This window comes from Artibeus jamaicensis, unplaced genomic scaffold (assembly GCF_021234435.1).
Source record: "Artibeus jamaicensis isolate MK-2021 breed Jamaican fruit bat unplaced genomic scaffold, CSHL_Jam_final contig_467, whole genome shotgun sequence".
NCBI lineage: Eukaryota > Metazoa > Chordata > Mammalia > Chiroptera > Phyllostomidae > Artibeus > Artibeus jamaicensis.
In genome coordinates, this window is record NW_026521845.1 from 1,541,692 (window position 1) to 1,558,382 (window position 16,691).

A 16,691-nucleotide genomic window follows, 5' to 3' on the forward strand; every position below is an offset into this window, starting at 1 on the left:
ACACTTCCGACATCCCTTCCTCCCTCCTTCAGGCCCCTTGAATGCAGGTGGGTGGGATTCGGGTGGTCTGGGGGCCGGGAAGGGAGGCAGGGTCACCACAAGTCAGCCGGTTTCCCACGGACAGGCGTGTGCCCAGAAGCCCAGGTCCTTGCTCGCTTCACCTTGGTGTGAGCTACCAGAGCAGGGTCACTAAGTCATTGTCCAATAAACAAATTCATTATGTTTTTCTTGGGCAATGTGACAGGGAAGTTGACGGAATGACCCCAAGTTGAGAAGCAAGGGCCAGAGTTCTACTTGCCCTTTGCATCTGAGGTGCAACATAACATCAGAACGGTCACACGAGTTCCCTTCTCACACTTTGGGGTAACTTACCATAAAAAGGGATTACTCAGGCCTCGTTTGTCACTAACCACGTAGAGGTATTATGAGAACACGCCTGTGAGGTACACTAAACATCTCAAACTGTCACTTTCAATCGGGTCCAGGCAGTGCTAGCTTTATTTCTACCATAGCAGAATAAGTGGATTTTAAGCAAAATGAAACTCTCCAGAGAAAGATTTAGGATGCGGAAAAGAAGTTTAAAGGAAACCCAAGCAAAGAAAAGGCCAGCAAGCGGCCACCTGGGGACAGCACGCCCTGCTCCAGGACATGTGACAGAGGACGCCCATCTGACTATTGTTCAGGGGATAATGGAAAAATTCCACTAAAAAATCAAATTAAAAAGAAGCCCAACTATGGGTCTAGTAGAGGACACGGATTGGTTTAAAAAGCATTTCTGAATTCTTGTGCAACAGAAAGACAAGGGAGAAATGCTGTGACCAATGACCAGGTGAGGCTCAGCGAGAGCAGCAGGACCGGGAGCTGGACGGTGTGGTCGTGCGGGCAGTGCAGGCGGGCTGCGCCGCGGGCACCCCTGGTCCTCACAGCCAAGGCCTGCTCCCTGCTCAGTGGAATGCCCACTTCAGGTCACGGGTGGCTCGGCTTCACGTCCTCTGCACTTCAGGATCTGGGCTGCAGGAGCATCCCACGTGTGAGACATCCTAGCTTCCGAACGGAGGAAAAGGAGCTACAGCCAAAACAGACACTGGCCCCGGAGCCTGAGAGCAGACAAGATCACTTCCTTTCTCATTTCATTGGCCCAAGGAAGTCACATGGCCCAGCCTTAGGTGGGGCAAGAAGTGTTAGCTCTTCTATGAGCAGAGCAGACATTCCTGTCAACAAGTCATAAAATCTAGCCGAGTTTTCTCTGGAGTCAGAGTGATTTTGGTTTTCCTTTGATAGCCATGCTTCGAAGGCCTACTTCTTAGTTGTGACAATGAACATGAAATATGACAATGTATAATTTTTTTCTTTCTTCTCCTGGGTCATCCAGCTCCTACCCCTCCCATTGTCGTCTTCCTCCACCCTCTGTGCTGCTGACTCTAGTGCAATGGATTGGACCGGAGCCTCCAATCCGACCAGGGCAGGAGAGGATCTGAGAGGTGGGTAGGGAGGGGAGACAGGAGCGCACATTGGGAGAACTGTAACTGTTTGGAATTGCCTCTTAAAGACAAGGTCCTGGCTTCCTGTATTAGGGAGTGGTAAGAAAGAAATCCTTAACCTGTCAGAATGTTTACATAGGACTTTATCTTAATGAGAATAAGGGTTAGCGTGCAAAGATGTATTTCCAAGAATGGTCTTTGCAGTTTAAAAAATGGTAAAACATTTATAAATGATCTAAATGTTCAGCAACAGTGATTAAATAAATAATACTTTATCCACATAACTGAATATGCTCTCAGTCACTAAAATGATAATGTGTTTCTACATTTATTGACATGAAACAATCTCTATGATAGCTTGTTCAGTAAAAAGAAAAACATACCAAAAGAACATATAAAAATGGCTCATTAAAGTTATATAAATAAGAGGCTTATGCAGATATATCAACTAGCAAAATAATCATATATGTGTGTGTTTCACACACAGTTAAGAGTTTTAAGAGTAAAGGTAGTTTTTCATATTTTTTTCATCTCCTTATTGTCTAAAAATTTTAAGCAATGACTATTATCCTTTTTTTAATTTTTAAAAAGATTTTATTTATTTATTTTAACAGAGAGGGGAAAGGAGAGAGAAAGACAGGGAGAGAAACATTAATGAGTGGTTGCCTCTTGCACGCCCCCTACTGGGAACTGGCCTGCAACCCAGGCATGTGCCCTGACTGGGAATCAAACTGGTGACCCTCTGGTTCTCAGGCCAGCACTCAATACACTGAGCCACATAAGCCAGGGCAATTAGAAAAACCGATAGCTATTTTCATTTTAAAAATTCATATGTTACTAAGCAGTCATTGGAAATCTCCATCCTTGAGCAACTCGGCTGTTTTGCAACTGAAAACTAACAGCCACTCTGTCTCCAGATGCCCTCTGATCAGGATGTTTAACCATCGGAGTCCTGATACAACAGCACCATCTCTTACCGTGACCAGGGAGTTCTAAACCTTCCAACACAGCCACTTGTAGGAGCCCAGGAGGCCTGAGAGGGGTCGAGGATAAGGTCCTGCACCGCAGATGTGGTGACTGGACCTGGTTTCCGGCCTTGGGGCTATCTTGGGATTGTTCTCTGACCCCTTCAGAAACTAGCCGCCTTTCCTTTTCCATCAACTCATATCTTTGGCCTGTGCGTCATGTACCTGGAAGGTATGTTAGCCTGAGAACATCCTGACTCTAAGGGAAGACATAAACTTTGTAGGTCAAAGGAAGTGAGCTACGGGCCAGAAGGCTTTTCCTTTGTTCTCTATGTACTCAAGATTATATTTAAGCCTGAAGACTGCGCAATAAACTTGCCTTATGCCAGCAGAGCATTTGGTCCTCTCCTTTGTTTCGTCCCTTGCTCAGCCTCACGACCACCCTTGCTGCAGCAGGCTGCGGCAGCCACTCTTGGTGATTGTCACGAGGGCCCAGGGGAAAGTCACGAGGATGAAGAGACCCCCTTTGAAACTGCCCATCTCTCCTCTCCCCATCCTTTTACTCTTCACTGAGTCTCCAGGGCCCACAGCCCCTCCCCGACCCCAAGCCTCCAGTCCTCCTGAGTTTTCGCTGAGTCACCACAGGGATCTGCGCTCCACACCCCTGGTGAGCCTGGTGCCGGCTAGTGCCAGGAGGAAGGCGGCTCAGGCTGGCTGAATATCTTCACGGGGTGCGAGGAGACAGCTGGCGTAACCTGCCTAGGTTAGTAACTTTAATTGTCTTTCAATTTCCAGCTCTTTCCTTGTTTTGTTTCCCCACCCAGGTTAGTTATTAACGTGATTGTGTGCTGTGGGTTGGTGTCCCCCAAATACCCTTGTGTTGGCCTCTTAATCCTGAGTACCTCAGAATGGGACATATTTGGAGACAGGTTCTTTGCAGATGTAGCCAGTTTCCATGAGGTCATAGCGGAGTCGGGTGGGCCCCTTACCTAATCTGGCTGACGAACGTATATAAAAGGGGAAATGTGGACGCACAGACACACACAGGGAGACAGCTCTAACAGTGGGCAATGGTGACCCCTCCCACTCTTCTGACATCGTTTCTGACTCTGCCTAATATGTGGCTTGTAGATAAACAGCACATTTGTGTAAGATTCTTAGGGACTAACATCAAAAGATACAGAGTTTGACCTCCAATAACCCCAGCTCTGGAAGATTTGCTGACCTTTGATCTCAACCCTATAACCAAGATGAGAAAAACCAGGACAACACACACCGGACCGCTGCTTGACCGGTTTTGAGGTCCTTGTTGGAATGGACTGGGCTGGCCGGCAGTTGGTCTGCTCAGCAGAGAACTCTCAAGCCCTCCCGCTGATCCCGTTGTTCTGTTTTCCCTCTCTCTCCTTACAAAAAGCTCTGCCTGCACTGGGATGTGAAGGTGGGCTTGGGAACCTAAGTCCCCCGTCTTCTTGAGATGCTGGTGCTTAAAAAAACCACTTTCCTTTGCACCAGCACCTGTCTCACCACTTTGGCCTTTTGTGGCGGGCGGCCAGACCTGTGTCTGTCTGGTGACAAGGCCACTCGAAAACTGGAGGTTGCAGCCACACAAGGAGCCACCCCGAGCTAGCAGAGATGGGCCCTCCCCTAGAGCCCCCAGAGGGAGCGCGGCCCGCTGACACCCGAGCTCCGACTGCACTGGCCTCCGGAGCTGTAAGAGAGTGCGCTGGGCGCTTTCCAACCATTCAGTTTGTGATCCGTCGTCATGGCAGCCCTGGGAAACTAACACATTCTTAGTGGTTTCCTTCCTATTGTAATGTACGTCCTTTCATATATTTTCAGTAATTGGAATCATATTACAAACAGTCTTTTCTCCAAATCTTATATATGGTATTGGGTTCTCTAGAAAAGGTGGGAAGCAGATGAAGTTCCTTACAGCGGCAGGAAAGAGGTCAGGGACCACACGGAGGATGAGGGATGTTAAGAAACTTATCTGAAAACTTAGCTCCAAGCGGAACCCAGATCTTTTGATTTCAATTCTTTCCTTCTCATCCTTCTAATCCTTCTCATATTGGCAGTGACTGACCAGAAGTTTGGTCCAGGAAATCCTGGGATAGATCTCTCTAGCACCCATTCAGTGTGACCTGGTGAAGTGGCCCCCACAAAGGGACAAGTGTCATGAGGGCAAACGCTGCTTCTCAGCCCTCCCACAAGAGGGCTCTGCACAACCGCAGACCCCGACGCAGTCCCTTCTTTCACTCCTATGCTTGGCCTTGACACTCACAGTAAGGATGATGACGACAATGGCTTCCCCTTACTGAGCACTTACGATGTGGGGTGCACACCCCCTATGCTCTTCAAATGCATCATCTCATTTAATCACGGTCATTCCAGGGCAAGTGGTAGAGGTTTAGGACTGATGTCTCAAAAACGAATTTCCTTACTCCCTGCATTCTACTGCCCCTGTAGCATTAAAGATTTCGGTAATGTCAGTCTAGTAAACTTATGCTCGATCAATTCTCTGGGTGAGATGTAGCAGTTCTAACATCTGGGAGAAGCCACGTCAACATGTCCAGCTGGCTTCTGCCATCCCTCCAGACCCCCTGGTCATTTCTGATAGCACCGCTACATACAGTGAGGAGGGAGAGGAGTGCCACACCGGCGAGTGTGGGTGGCTGTGCAACAGAAGGCCCAGGAAAATGCATAACTCCTCCTCCCCCCGTTTGCCATACCATTTCCCTCCTGCAGGAATCACTGCGTTTTCATGATTCTCCGTGAAGTTATAGGGACTGCACTGGAATAGTTATTTATGGCATTGATACTGCAATACATGGGGGTGTTAAGTCACCATTCATTTGTCAAATAAATGTTTCTCATGGCCTACCAGGTGTCAGCTGCCCTGCTGGGTACCAGGAGCACAAAGATAAATAAGACATACTCCTTGTCAAAATGTTCAAAGTACAGTGTTATTTATGCATGTGATATGCAAAGTCGGTTACATTAGGCAAGAGACACTGTAAGTCCCTGTTAGCTACAAGACATCACCGAGAGGTGTAAATAAGGAAAACCTAATCAAGTGGGATTTTATTTGTAAAGCTGCCAGGGGTGTTAGAATGTGTCCATGGAGACTCTGAAAAGACTCAGTTGGCAGAAAAGTAAAAGTGAACACAGCAAGATCGTGCTTGCACGAGCGACAGCCAGAGGCCAGAGAGGAATTCAGATCCCACTCCATGGGTACCTGAGAGGCCTGGGATAGGGCATCCTCAGGTGCATGGGCCTCCTGGACCAGAATCCCGATTCGGCCAAAGTGCAAAGCCAAGGGAGATTCATTATCATCCAGTGACCGAAACTGCCTCCTTATTCGGATCAGGCCAACTCTAGTGACTGCTAATCATCAGACAATTACTTTTGTGACAGTCGTGTTTGATGAGAGTTCATCTTTGAGCATTCTCTCCATGGTCAAATTACAAAAAAAAAAAAGAACATTTGCGTTTTTGTTTGCACAGCTCCTTCCTTTTCACTCTCCAGACCCTTCCCACCCTTTGGAACCCTACCAGTGCCCACGTCCTCCACGCAGCCTCCCCGTGTCTGCGGTGGGTCTGGTCTCTACTCTGAGCTCATGTTCACTGGCACTGGTCCCGTACACGGGTAGCACCAGGTGTTCGAGTGTATCTCCTGTGTGTAAGTGGGGAGACGAGCCCTCTTGTCCATCAAAACAAAACCAAGGCTCGTGACCAACCCCACACCAGCTTCTGAGTGACTTTTTCCAAGTCCCTTTCACGATCCCCTTCCTCTGGTGAGTCTCTCTTCTCCAGGTTCCTGATATCTGTTTTGCTCCCTCTTCCCCTCCCCCCTCCTCTTAATTTAGCAAAGCAAATCCAGACATTCAAAAGGTTTCCGCTGCCAAGTTTTACTGGCAAACAGGGTAAATATAACAACCTGGGAAGATGATGAGAATTTACAAGACTCTTCAAAAGGATGATTGCCAGGCTATTTCTGTTCTCCGCTGAAATTTGAGTGAAGCTGATGTTTAATCTTAGCCTCTCAAGCTAGATGCTCCCTTAAACGTGGCTCCTGGAACCCATTTATCAAACTGATCTTTCACCCACTCTCCCCAGGCCCATCTGTAAGTTTCAGATGCTAAAGGGCGTGTGCCTCCAGCGTCCTCGTTTTCACCAGAAAAAGCGTCATATTTCTCAGTGTTCTTCTGCTTCACACGAATGAATATGTGTTAATCCCTGGCACTTGGCCAGCAGATAATAAGCTCTCTGAAAGAAGGAACTAGCTTTATTTTTTAGTCCTCACCTGAGGATATACTCATTGATTTGAGAGAGAGAGGGAGGGGTGTGTGGGGGAGGAGAGAGAGAGAAATATTGATCAGCTGCCTCCTGCACAGGCGCCAGCTGGGAATGCAGCCCCCAACCCAGGCATGTGCCCTGACCTGGAATTGAACTGGTGACCTTTCCGTTACAGGATGGTGCTCCAGCCAACTGAGCCATGCCAGCCAGGGCTTAACTGTAAGCTTTAACTCATACTCTCCTTGGGCCCCACCACAGCCATCATCATCATCGTGACACCCAGCAAACCCCACAGGAGCAGGGGCCTGACCCACGACAGCACAGGTCCTGCCTGACTCACTCAGGTGGCCCTGAGGCCTGTGCACCCCACCTGGAACGAGAAGTTTCTACAACCAGAGGAGCCCGAGGAGTTTCCCATGATGCACCTGAGGCAGAGATCACTTGAGGAACTATCTGAATTTTGATGTAATCCTCCTGTTGGAACATAATTTCCAACGGGTCTCTGGAGTTGCCACAAGCCTTGCCAGGGAGGCACGCGTTGTCTTTGGCAGATAGTCCAGAACTGGACTATCTTTCAAATGCGTCCGTAGAGACAACAAGCTCGGAAGCTAGACACGCTGCCTCCCTGTGCAGCAAGGCGCCTGTGCTCACTTCCCTTTATAAAAGATGGGGGCTCCCTAAACTCAGGGTTCCTCTCAGGTCAGGTATCATCCTGTGTGGGTACAGGTGTCACCTGGCCTTCTTCATGTCACTCATTTTGACAGAGGCTTGGGGAACTGCAGCAAACCTGCTGCTACTCCGGCTACTGCTACAAACGGCTCTTTGTCTCTGAGCCAGGAGTTCCGCACCTCCTGCCTGTATCCCCGAAACCGCGGCAGGTGGATGGTTAGCCTGTACATAACGTAGGTTAAGATCTCAAACAGCTCCTGGTTTCTGACATGCCCCGCCCCTGCAGGGTTTTCTGGCTTTTCGGGTACCTCGACTCGCCTCTCTGAGCATCTTCCTATTACTAAAGGCTGCAGGTGTGCAGCCCGGCTGGAGAGGCAGGGCTGTGCGTGGGGTAAACATTCATCAGTGATAAGCTGCAAATACTTACAAAGGAAACCAATTCCAGAGGCAACGGTCACAGCCTCCAAATGAGCGGATGGTGGGTGGTGACGTCCCAGGGAAGGCTGGGAAACAGCACGAATGACCCAGCTGTCTAGACCAGGCGTGGCCACTGTGGAGTCTCTTTCTTGTATGGGATGGAAAGGGAGCGGTCACCCGTCCCAGTGACTGGGAAGGTCCCCATTCCTTGATAGGGACATTTTCAAGCCACATCCAATTCTTATAGCAGTGACTGAGCACTGCTTAGAGGCAGAGGTCTAGTTTAAGAAGTTTTTCCAGAGGGTTTTTTTTTGTTCTCTTTGAATTTAAGTAGACCACTTGTTCATGTATTGATTAATCTATTTATTTCAAAAGAGATTTAAGGCAGCTTGCAAGGGTCTATAGAATTCAAGGCTGCTTAACTTAAAAAAACAAAAAAACAAAACCAAATACAAGGGTGGGGACATACGTGGAGCCAGAAATAAAGCTTAACATCTATAAAACAATTACATCTATTAGGTATGCATCAAATATTGGGGTCTAAGCATTTTAGCAGCCAAAGAGAAAAGTACAACATGATCAGTTACACCATGACCTAAAGTGTCCATTAGACTGAAAAAGGGAAATACATGTTTTTACACCGGAGAAGTGGCTCAGAGGAGGGATGTGGCAACAAGGCAGGAAAATAAACACCCTGCCAGGACCCTTCTTTCCTCCAGACCGAAAATCTGAAGCCTTTGGGACAAGCAGCAAATCCTGTACCTCTCCTCTACCACCCAGAGCAAGGAGAAGACCACATGGGGCTGAAGGAGGTGAAAAGAATTGCTTTTTTCTCGGGGAGTTGCAGAGAACGGCCGTGGGCCCAGATCACAGGGGGAGGGGCGGGACCCTGAGAAGACTCAGAGAAAAGCTGGAGAGGGGCGAGTCAACGAACTTGACGCAGCCTAGGATGGGATCAGTGACCCTGAAGAGGGGCCACAGAAATCACTGAAGCTGTAAGACCAAGACAAAAGGAATGAGGAAAGGAAAAGAACAGGGCGCCCAAGCACTGCAGGGAAATAGCAAATGTGGACAAAAAAGGGGGCTTTCTAATAGAACCAACAAGGCTGGTGACAGAAATCGGCCTCACAGGCTGATACGGTCATACACTCCTCTGGGCAGGCCACGTGGGGAGTCAGGCATCCCCTGGGGATCTGGAAACGTGTCTCCTGCGGACAACGTGGGAGACTACCGCCCACACAAACCGACTGGAGGGCTCGCCAGACTCCGCCTCCTCAGGCGGTAGGGCGCTGGCTCCTCCGGACACTGCGTCTGCAGCATTTCCCGCAGGCTCCTGGGTGACGCCACGGCAGCTCAGCGGACCACATGCTGAGTCCCAAAGTCTCAGTCCAGAGGTCAGCGCCCTTTTTTTCCATCAAGGACCGGATCGTAAACATGTTTGAGTTTGCAGGCCACAGACCTCTGTTGCAAGGACTCAACTCTTCCAAAGGCAATGTAGCCAAAAGCAGCCACAGACAACCTGTATACGAGTGAGCAAGGCCGCATCCCAGTAACGCTCGACTTAGGAGGCAGTGGTGGGCCACCGCTGTCGGTGCTCTCCCTGGTCCGTCTCAGACAGCAAGAGACCGTCCCCTCTAGAACGCTCCGTGATGCTGACACCCACAGGTAAGGCCCCTCACCCGAACGTCCGCCCACGGAGAGGACCACCGACTGCGGGCCGGAACTAGGGTACCTCAGCCACGGGGCGGCCGGCATCCATCAGTAATAGAAGGGGGTGTCCTTTTGCAATTTTCAAAGTCCTCCTCCATTCAAAACCCCAGTATCTCTATGCATCGTCTTCAAAAAGAAGATGAAAGCAAGAGGTTGAAAGATTCTACTTCCAAAAATTCAGGCAGCTTGTGCCTATTTCTAGGCCTCATGCTCTGAGGGTCTTGATGGATTTCCAATCAGTATCAGGGGACCTGGAATGGGCAGCCAGTGAGCCCTAGACTTCAGACCCCCCGCAGGTCTGGGCCAAGCACTGTTCTCGGCCTCACCCTCTTTTCCCACCCCCACCCGAAAGGCCCTAGCTGGGCCCAGAAAACTCGGCATTCTCAAGGGCTGTGCACAGCAAACCAGTGTGTGGGGCAAGGCAGATGGATTCCCAGCAGTGAAAAATATGAAATCTTGCTATTTGCAACTGTCTTTTAAACAGTAGTTTGAACAATAACGTAATGAAAACAGCAAACAATAATTACTAGGAACAGGACATTCCTTATTGTTCCCTCCCATGGTCCGTATCTACAGGGATTTTTTTACTTACATAGTTTTGCTCTTGGGAGAAAAAATAAGTATAAACTTTATGGGAGACAATTTGGCAACATTAATCAGATGTCTTAAAGCCAGATAACCTTTGATACAGGTATTCCACATTCAGAAATTTAAGGTAAGAAAATAATCAAGAGTATAGGCAGAGATTTAACTAAAAAATGTTGATAACAGCAAAAGACTGAAAACAACTGAAAGTCCAGCATGAGGGTGTGGATTAAATCAAATAATAAACTTGTACAGTAAAATGTCACGCAGTCATAAAAAATGGCGTGCCTTAATGATAGGAAAGATATTTATGCTGGTTATGAAAGGGAAAAAAAGGCATGGGTCCAAAATAAATACACTACAGAATTCTAGAAGAACTTTAAAATGTTAGAGATGGTTTTCTCTGCAAATTGAAATTTGGGGCTGATATTTAATATCTACACTTCCACACGTGTAAATCTGATTATTAACAATGAGCCTCTATTAGTTGTCTTTACAAAGCACTATCTGTATTAGAATAACTGTTCTTGTGACCATGTAACCTGCTGTGATTACATACTTGGCCTTCGTCATTCTTGTGTTACCTCTTTCTCCAGAGGCTCTACAAGCCAAACCCCTTTCCTTATCTCTTCTGTGACGTGAGGCAGGACTGGGGCCTTGCCACCGCCGCCTGGCTGTCCTGAGATCTCCAGGCCTCTGGCTTCCTGGCCCTCATGAGGTGCTGCCTCTCAGGGAGCAGTAATCCTGAGGTGTCAGTGAGATTTGGGGTTGATACTCTCCTATTTTCTAGGATTCTCGAACGCTTCTGAAGAAGGGCCTACCCAGCTTTCCGTAGCTCAGTTCGGGAGTCGCTTCTGCCCATTTCAGTTCAGGGTCCACTCTCTGCACTTGGCAGGCATTACAGATGTTGCCGACCTGCTGGGGCATGTCTCACTAGGGAGGAGATGCGACCCCCAGTGACCCTTCCACGCTGGGTTCAGGAAAATTAGAATTCCGTACTCCACGGGCAATTGAGAGAAAAGCTCTTCCCCTCTTGGCCCCATCTTTCCCAGCCTATTATCCTTTCACCTCACAGGCTCTTTGAAACAATTGATTCTCTCCCAGGAAAACCAGCTAAAAATATACGTGTAGCCAAGACCTGGCGCTTTTACGCTGCTTCTCAAAGGCGGTAATCAACCTCGGTCTAAAATAGGTTTCGGTGCTGCTGTGTGTCTCTTCACCCAGATGGCGAGCCCCGGGCGGGCTGGGGAGGAAGACAAGCAAGGCTCTGAGGAAGGCTCCTCCTGGCTCAGGGAGGGTGGGGACGTGTCCCTGGCTGATTCTCATTCCAGGTGCACAACTGCCTTCATCACAGCTTCCTGGGTCTTTACACCAGAATGACAAGGAAAATCCTGGAAGTTTTACCAACTTAAACTGCCATGGTGGTGGGGGCGGGGAGCGTGAAACTATTCTACTTTATCTGTCCCAAGCAGCCCCCTCCCAGCTCACGACGGTGGTCCAGACGCCTGCCCACAAAGCAACACAGACCCCCTCCAGGGCCCTCCTCTGTCTTTCCTTTTGCTCTCCAGCCCCTGGTCGAGTTGCCCGCAAGCAGGCGCTCAGTCATCTCTCCCTGCAGAAAACCAGCACCCGCTGAAGGAGAACAGCAGAACGCCTCTGATCTCGGAAACAGCCTCTTACAAAAGTACCACCTCGTAATAGTCCTCCGGGTTTGCGGTGTCTCGGTTCCCTGGAGCGGTGGCATGAAATGCGGAATTGAGATGCTAGATTCTGCACACAGTGGCCTCCCTGACCTCAAGGGGATACGTTCCAAGACCCCCTCGGTGGGTGCCTAAAAATCTTAGACAGTACTGAGCCCTGTGTATACTTTTTTCCCTACATACACATACCAATGATGAAGTTTAATTATAAATTAGGTACAGTTGGAAAGTAACAACAATTTATACTAAAAAAACCACAACAATATACTGTGATAAAAGTTATGGGAGTGTGGAATTATTCGGTGAAGTAAGGGTGACCTGAACACAAGCATTGCGGTACCTCAGCAGTGGATGTAATAACCTCAGTGGGGCCTCTGGACGAAGGGATGATTCGCACCCCAGCGGACACTGAGCAGCAAGGCGAGAGATCTCCTCCTGCTCCTCAGAGCGGTGTGAAATTTTAAACTCATGAATTGTTTATTTCTGGAATTTTCCGTTTAATATTTTCAGACAGCAGTTGACCAGGGGTGACTGAAACAGCAGAAAATGACACTGCAGACAAGGCGGGGACACTGTGGTAGCATTTCCCAGATTACTGTCCTGTGCTGAGGGGCAAGGTCACATGGGCTTTCCTTACTTCCTCACCAACTTCCACGGTCTCACGAAGACAGAAATATTATAAAACAGCTGAGAACACCAAGTCAAGGGTGACTCATGACTTGCCCTGCATGACCTTGGTTCTTAAAGCCATAACTCATTGTCCAGCTCACTTTCCTGGTAAGAGGCTTCATCTGTTTCAGAGCTGCCAGCTCATCCCAGTGTATTTAGTGCCCACTCTTCACTGAGTCTAAAGATTTAGGTGACAACATCCTGAGTAAATTCTAGCCTCCTCAGCTGTGAAAATTTAACAGCTCACAAAATCTGAACCCATACTTCTGGTCTCGGTACCGGGTTGCAGCCTCTTTGCAAAAGATTTCATTTGGAAAATGTCTATTTGCTTGAACAAAAACAAAATAAGCAATGTGGCTACAACCACTGTGAAGCAATTTGCAACAAAACGTCATAGGAATGATAACTAACCCAAGGCACACATTCCCATTTCCTCGAAGCTCTTTTATAACCCAGCATAAACAATGTCAGAAGTTATCAGCTCGGCTTCTCCAGGAAACCAAGTCACTGAGGTCTAATGAGCACTCTGGCTGCGCCCTGTAGCCTTCTGCAGGTTTAGTGGCTTTCAGTGAAAAGATGCTAAAAATAACGTGTATTCGTTACCGTGGGCGGGTGACTATGGTAGAGGCTAACCATGCAGCATTACACTTACTCCCTACAACAACGCCCTGAGTCAGATATTATTATCCAGTGGGTTTTAAATTGTGTCTAGAGCTTAGAGCGAGTGAACGCAAGCGCTGCGATCCGGACCCAGGTCTGTGTGGCTGTACAGCAGCGTTTCCCAGCAGCAGAAACTACCGACGTTTGGGGCTACAGGGTTGTTTGGGGGAGGTGCCCTGTGCACTGCAAGACGTTTGGCGGCCTCCCTGGCCTCTACCCGCTAGATGCCAGTCGTACCCCCTGAATGTTTCCAGACACTGCCACGTGTTCTGGAAGGGGAGTGAAAGTGTCCCCAAATGAGAACCACAGCTCAGGGATGAGGGATCGGCTCCGGGTGGCCCTTCTGCCCTGCGATGCAAATTTCCCTCTCCAAGGTGGATTTCTAAAATCCTCCTCCTTCTTCCTTTTCTGATTTTTTACTTGAACATGTTAAATTACGATGATGACATGCACATTGTAGCAGATGAAATTATGTGGTAACTAGGTACAGTACATCCAGTGGTTATCCCTTCTTCTCCTCTCGTCTGAACTCCCCTCCTTGTCTGTTTGTGGTAGGTAATGGAGATAGTTGTGGAGAGTCGCTCTATTTCCCCAAGTCTTTCCTCAATCAGAACACGCATTTCCTGTTGGTCAATTTGGAGACCTCCTGCCTCTTTCAGGCATGGGAAGTATCCCGGAAAGAGGGCACTACACGATAAATGTCCCCATTTGCAGAGGGGTTGGGAACCTTGAACAAGGGACCCTAACTCTGTCAGGTCTGACTCACTGACCTCACAGTAGCAAGGTGAGTCACCCCCTTGCACAGCCCAGCCTTTGGAAGAACAGTGAGGTGAATGTTCCTTAGGAGAACTGCCCCCACTCTTGCCCTGGGGCCATGCCAAGTGCCTGACCTGATTGGCAGCCCCGAGTGAGCTCCAGCCAGTAGCATTCAGAGGCTGTTTCATTTCTGCTTGGGAGGTGGCACCCAGGCAGGTCCCTGGGGAGGAATGTTCCTGGCCATCTGCAGATGAAAGGGGGCCTCCTTCACTTACTGAGAGCTTGCTCTCCCACTGCACCCCACACCCACTGAGACTGCAGCAGAGTTTGGGAGGGGACGGTCTCTGGGGACACCGATGCAATGTGCCTTATTCAAAGAGCACACTCCCCGCCTCCACTTCTCAGACAATGTGCTCGAGGAATTACACCTCCTCTCTAGGCTGGGAAGCATTTGGAGGGGAGGAAGTGCTGCCGAGTGAGTCGGAAATTTTCCGCTCTGAAAAGTGACGGGAGTTCTGCTCTGGAGGAAAGAGTGTGTCCCTTCCCCAGGGCTGGGATCGAATGCGCCCTGCCTCCCAAGATTAACCACGCGCAAGGGCGTCAGGACATTTTCTTGCGGGCAGGTAGTAACACTTGGCTTAGAAAAATAAAAATAAAAAACTTCTTAGGGAGACTAAGGGGCCCTGGATGCCTTCCATCTGGAGGGGCCAGCAAGGTAAGTAACGAGCCAACTTCAGGGGTGAGAGAGCCCTGCTTCTGCATTCTGGGTGCCCTTTGCGCAGAATCATAAAATCTGGGGGGGCGGAGAGGTGTCCACCAGGTCGTCTTCCCACGCCCTTGCCATCTCCAACACCCAGCTCAGAGTACCTAGGTTCATTCAAATGACTGATGAGGAAAAGAGTGAATAGACCAACAAAGGAACGAAGGAACGAACGAACGATACAATTCCTGCCCGGCCCTCCGGCCGACCTCTCGGGTCAATCCTCCAGGAACGGGGCGGACAACGCCTCCCGGGGCCCCGCCCCGCCCCGCGGGCGCTCACCTTGTGCTGCTTCCACACGGCCCCCAGCGGCTTCGCCTCGTGCTGGCCGTGCCGGCCGTCCTCCAGGCACAGGTAGCACACCGGGGCTCGGCAGCTCACGCAGTACATGCTGTAATGCTCCAGGTCGTGCTCGGGGCACGTGGGGGACTTGCGGGCCGCGCCGCCCCCCGCCGCTCCGGCGCCCGCGCCCCCAGGACTCTTGCAACCGCCTCCTCCGCTGGGGGCGCCCTGGGCGGCGCCCGGGGACGCAGAGGCGGCCTCGGCGGGTGCGGGCGGCGGCGGTGGCGGTGGCTGCACCAGGCGATGCTTAGCGAAGGGTCCCCGGGACGGATGGCACTTGAGCTGGCAGGCAGCGCAGTAGAGCACGTCGCACTGCTCGCAGAGCGTGGCGGCCGGCTCCGGCGGGGTGCGGTCGCACAACTGGCAGATGGCCACGGCCGGGGCCGCGGGCGCCCCCTGAACCGCCCCGCGGCCCTGCTGGTACCGGTGCACGATGGCCTCCAGGAGCCGGTTGCGCTGGAAGCCGCGCAGGCCGCGGTGGTCCAGGGAGGCGCTGCGGTGGCACTGCGGGCACGTGATGGAGCTGGAGGACGAGGACAGCGAGGAGCAGGCGGCGCCCCGGGCCGCGGCGGCAGAGGAGCCCGGCGGCGCGGGCACCATGGGCAGCACGCGGACCCCGTTGGGGGACTTGAGGCTGGGCGTGTAGGAGCCATAACCGCTGTCCGTCTCACTGTACAGGCTCAGCTTGTCCGCGTGGTCCCCGCCACCTGCCGCCCCGCCGCCCAGGCCGCTGGCTGCGCTGCCGCCCCCGCCGCTGCAGGCCGGGCCAGCGGCGGCGTCGTGGTCCAGAGGGGGCGCGGCGGCCGCGGCGCCCGCCGGCAGCCCCGGGCCCCGCGAGTGCAGGAGCGGCTGGGGCAGGTGCTGCTCGCCGTCCGGGGTCTGCACTGCGATGGTACGAGCGCAAGGCAGGCAGACGTTGTGGGAACAGGGCAAGATGATGGGCTCCCGAAACAGCGAGCCGCACACTGGGCACTTCAGCTCCTCCTCCATCGCGGCGCGGGCGGGACGAGCTGCTCAGGTCCCGGGGCGGAACCGCCCGAGCTCCGAAGACGGGCGGAGGGGACCCTGCCTGCTTAGCTCCGGCGACACTGGAGGCGGGAGCATCACACAGGCATGACCGCTGCGCCGCTCGGGGGCACGCCCCTCTGTCTGTTCTGGGGCCACCGCCCTAAGACGACGGGGAGCGAGAGAAGGGAGGGGGTGCTCACCTCGAGCCAGCGAGGCCCCTGCAGCAGCGGCTTCACCCTCACCCTGCGGCCCGAGCCCGGAGCCGGTCGGCTGCCCCGGCGGTGGCCTGGGAGGCACTCCAGGTGATGAATCAGCACTGGCGCCGGCGGCGGCCGCAGCGCGCGTGTCCGCTCCGCATCAGGAGCAGCGGCCCGGCTGCTGTTCGCTGGCTTTCCTGCTCCAAGCCCTCGGCTCCAATGAGCAGCCGCCCGGGGACCTCCTTTCGCCCCTGCCCCGCCCCCAGTCGGGGCGATCCGTAGGTGAGAAGGCGGCTGAGCAGGCCTCTGGGCAGTGGGGCTGAGATCAGCACCACGAACCGGCGGACAGCGCCCGGGAGACCTAGGAGGCGCCCCGGCTTCCGGCGAGCGGACTGGGGGGCCGCTGCCCTGCCGGGTGGGTCGCTGAGCGGGCGACTTTCTCCGCCGGGCCCCGCGGGCCAGGAGACCTTCGTCCAC

At 51.8% G+C, this 16,691-nt stretch overlaps 1 protein-coding gene across 2 annotated transcripts in view; it reads right to left on the reverse strand.

The window, feature by feature from the left end:
- TRIM67 (tripartite motif containing 67) overlaps positions 1–16,137 on the reverse strand; it is a 41,090-nt gene extending 24,953 nt beyond the window's left edge. For both annotated transcript variants that reach the window (XM_037136769.2, XM_053667328.1), the window contains exon 1: positions 14,950–16,137. In XM_037136769.2, the coding sequence (XP_036992664.2) occupies positions 14,950–15,999 (1,050 nt within the window). In that variant the 5' untranslated portion in view covers positions 16,000–16,137. The remainder of the gene's footprint in view (positions 1–14,949) is intronic.
- Positions 16,138–16,691: the final 554 nt, after the last annotated feature.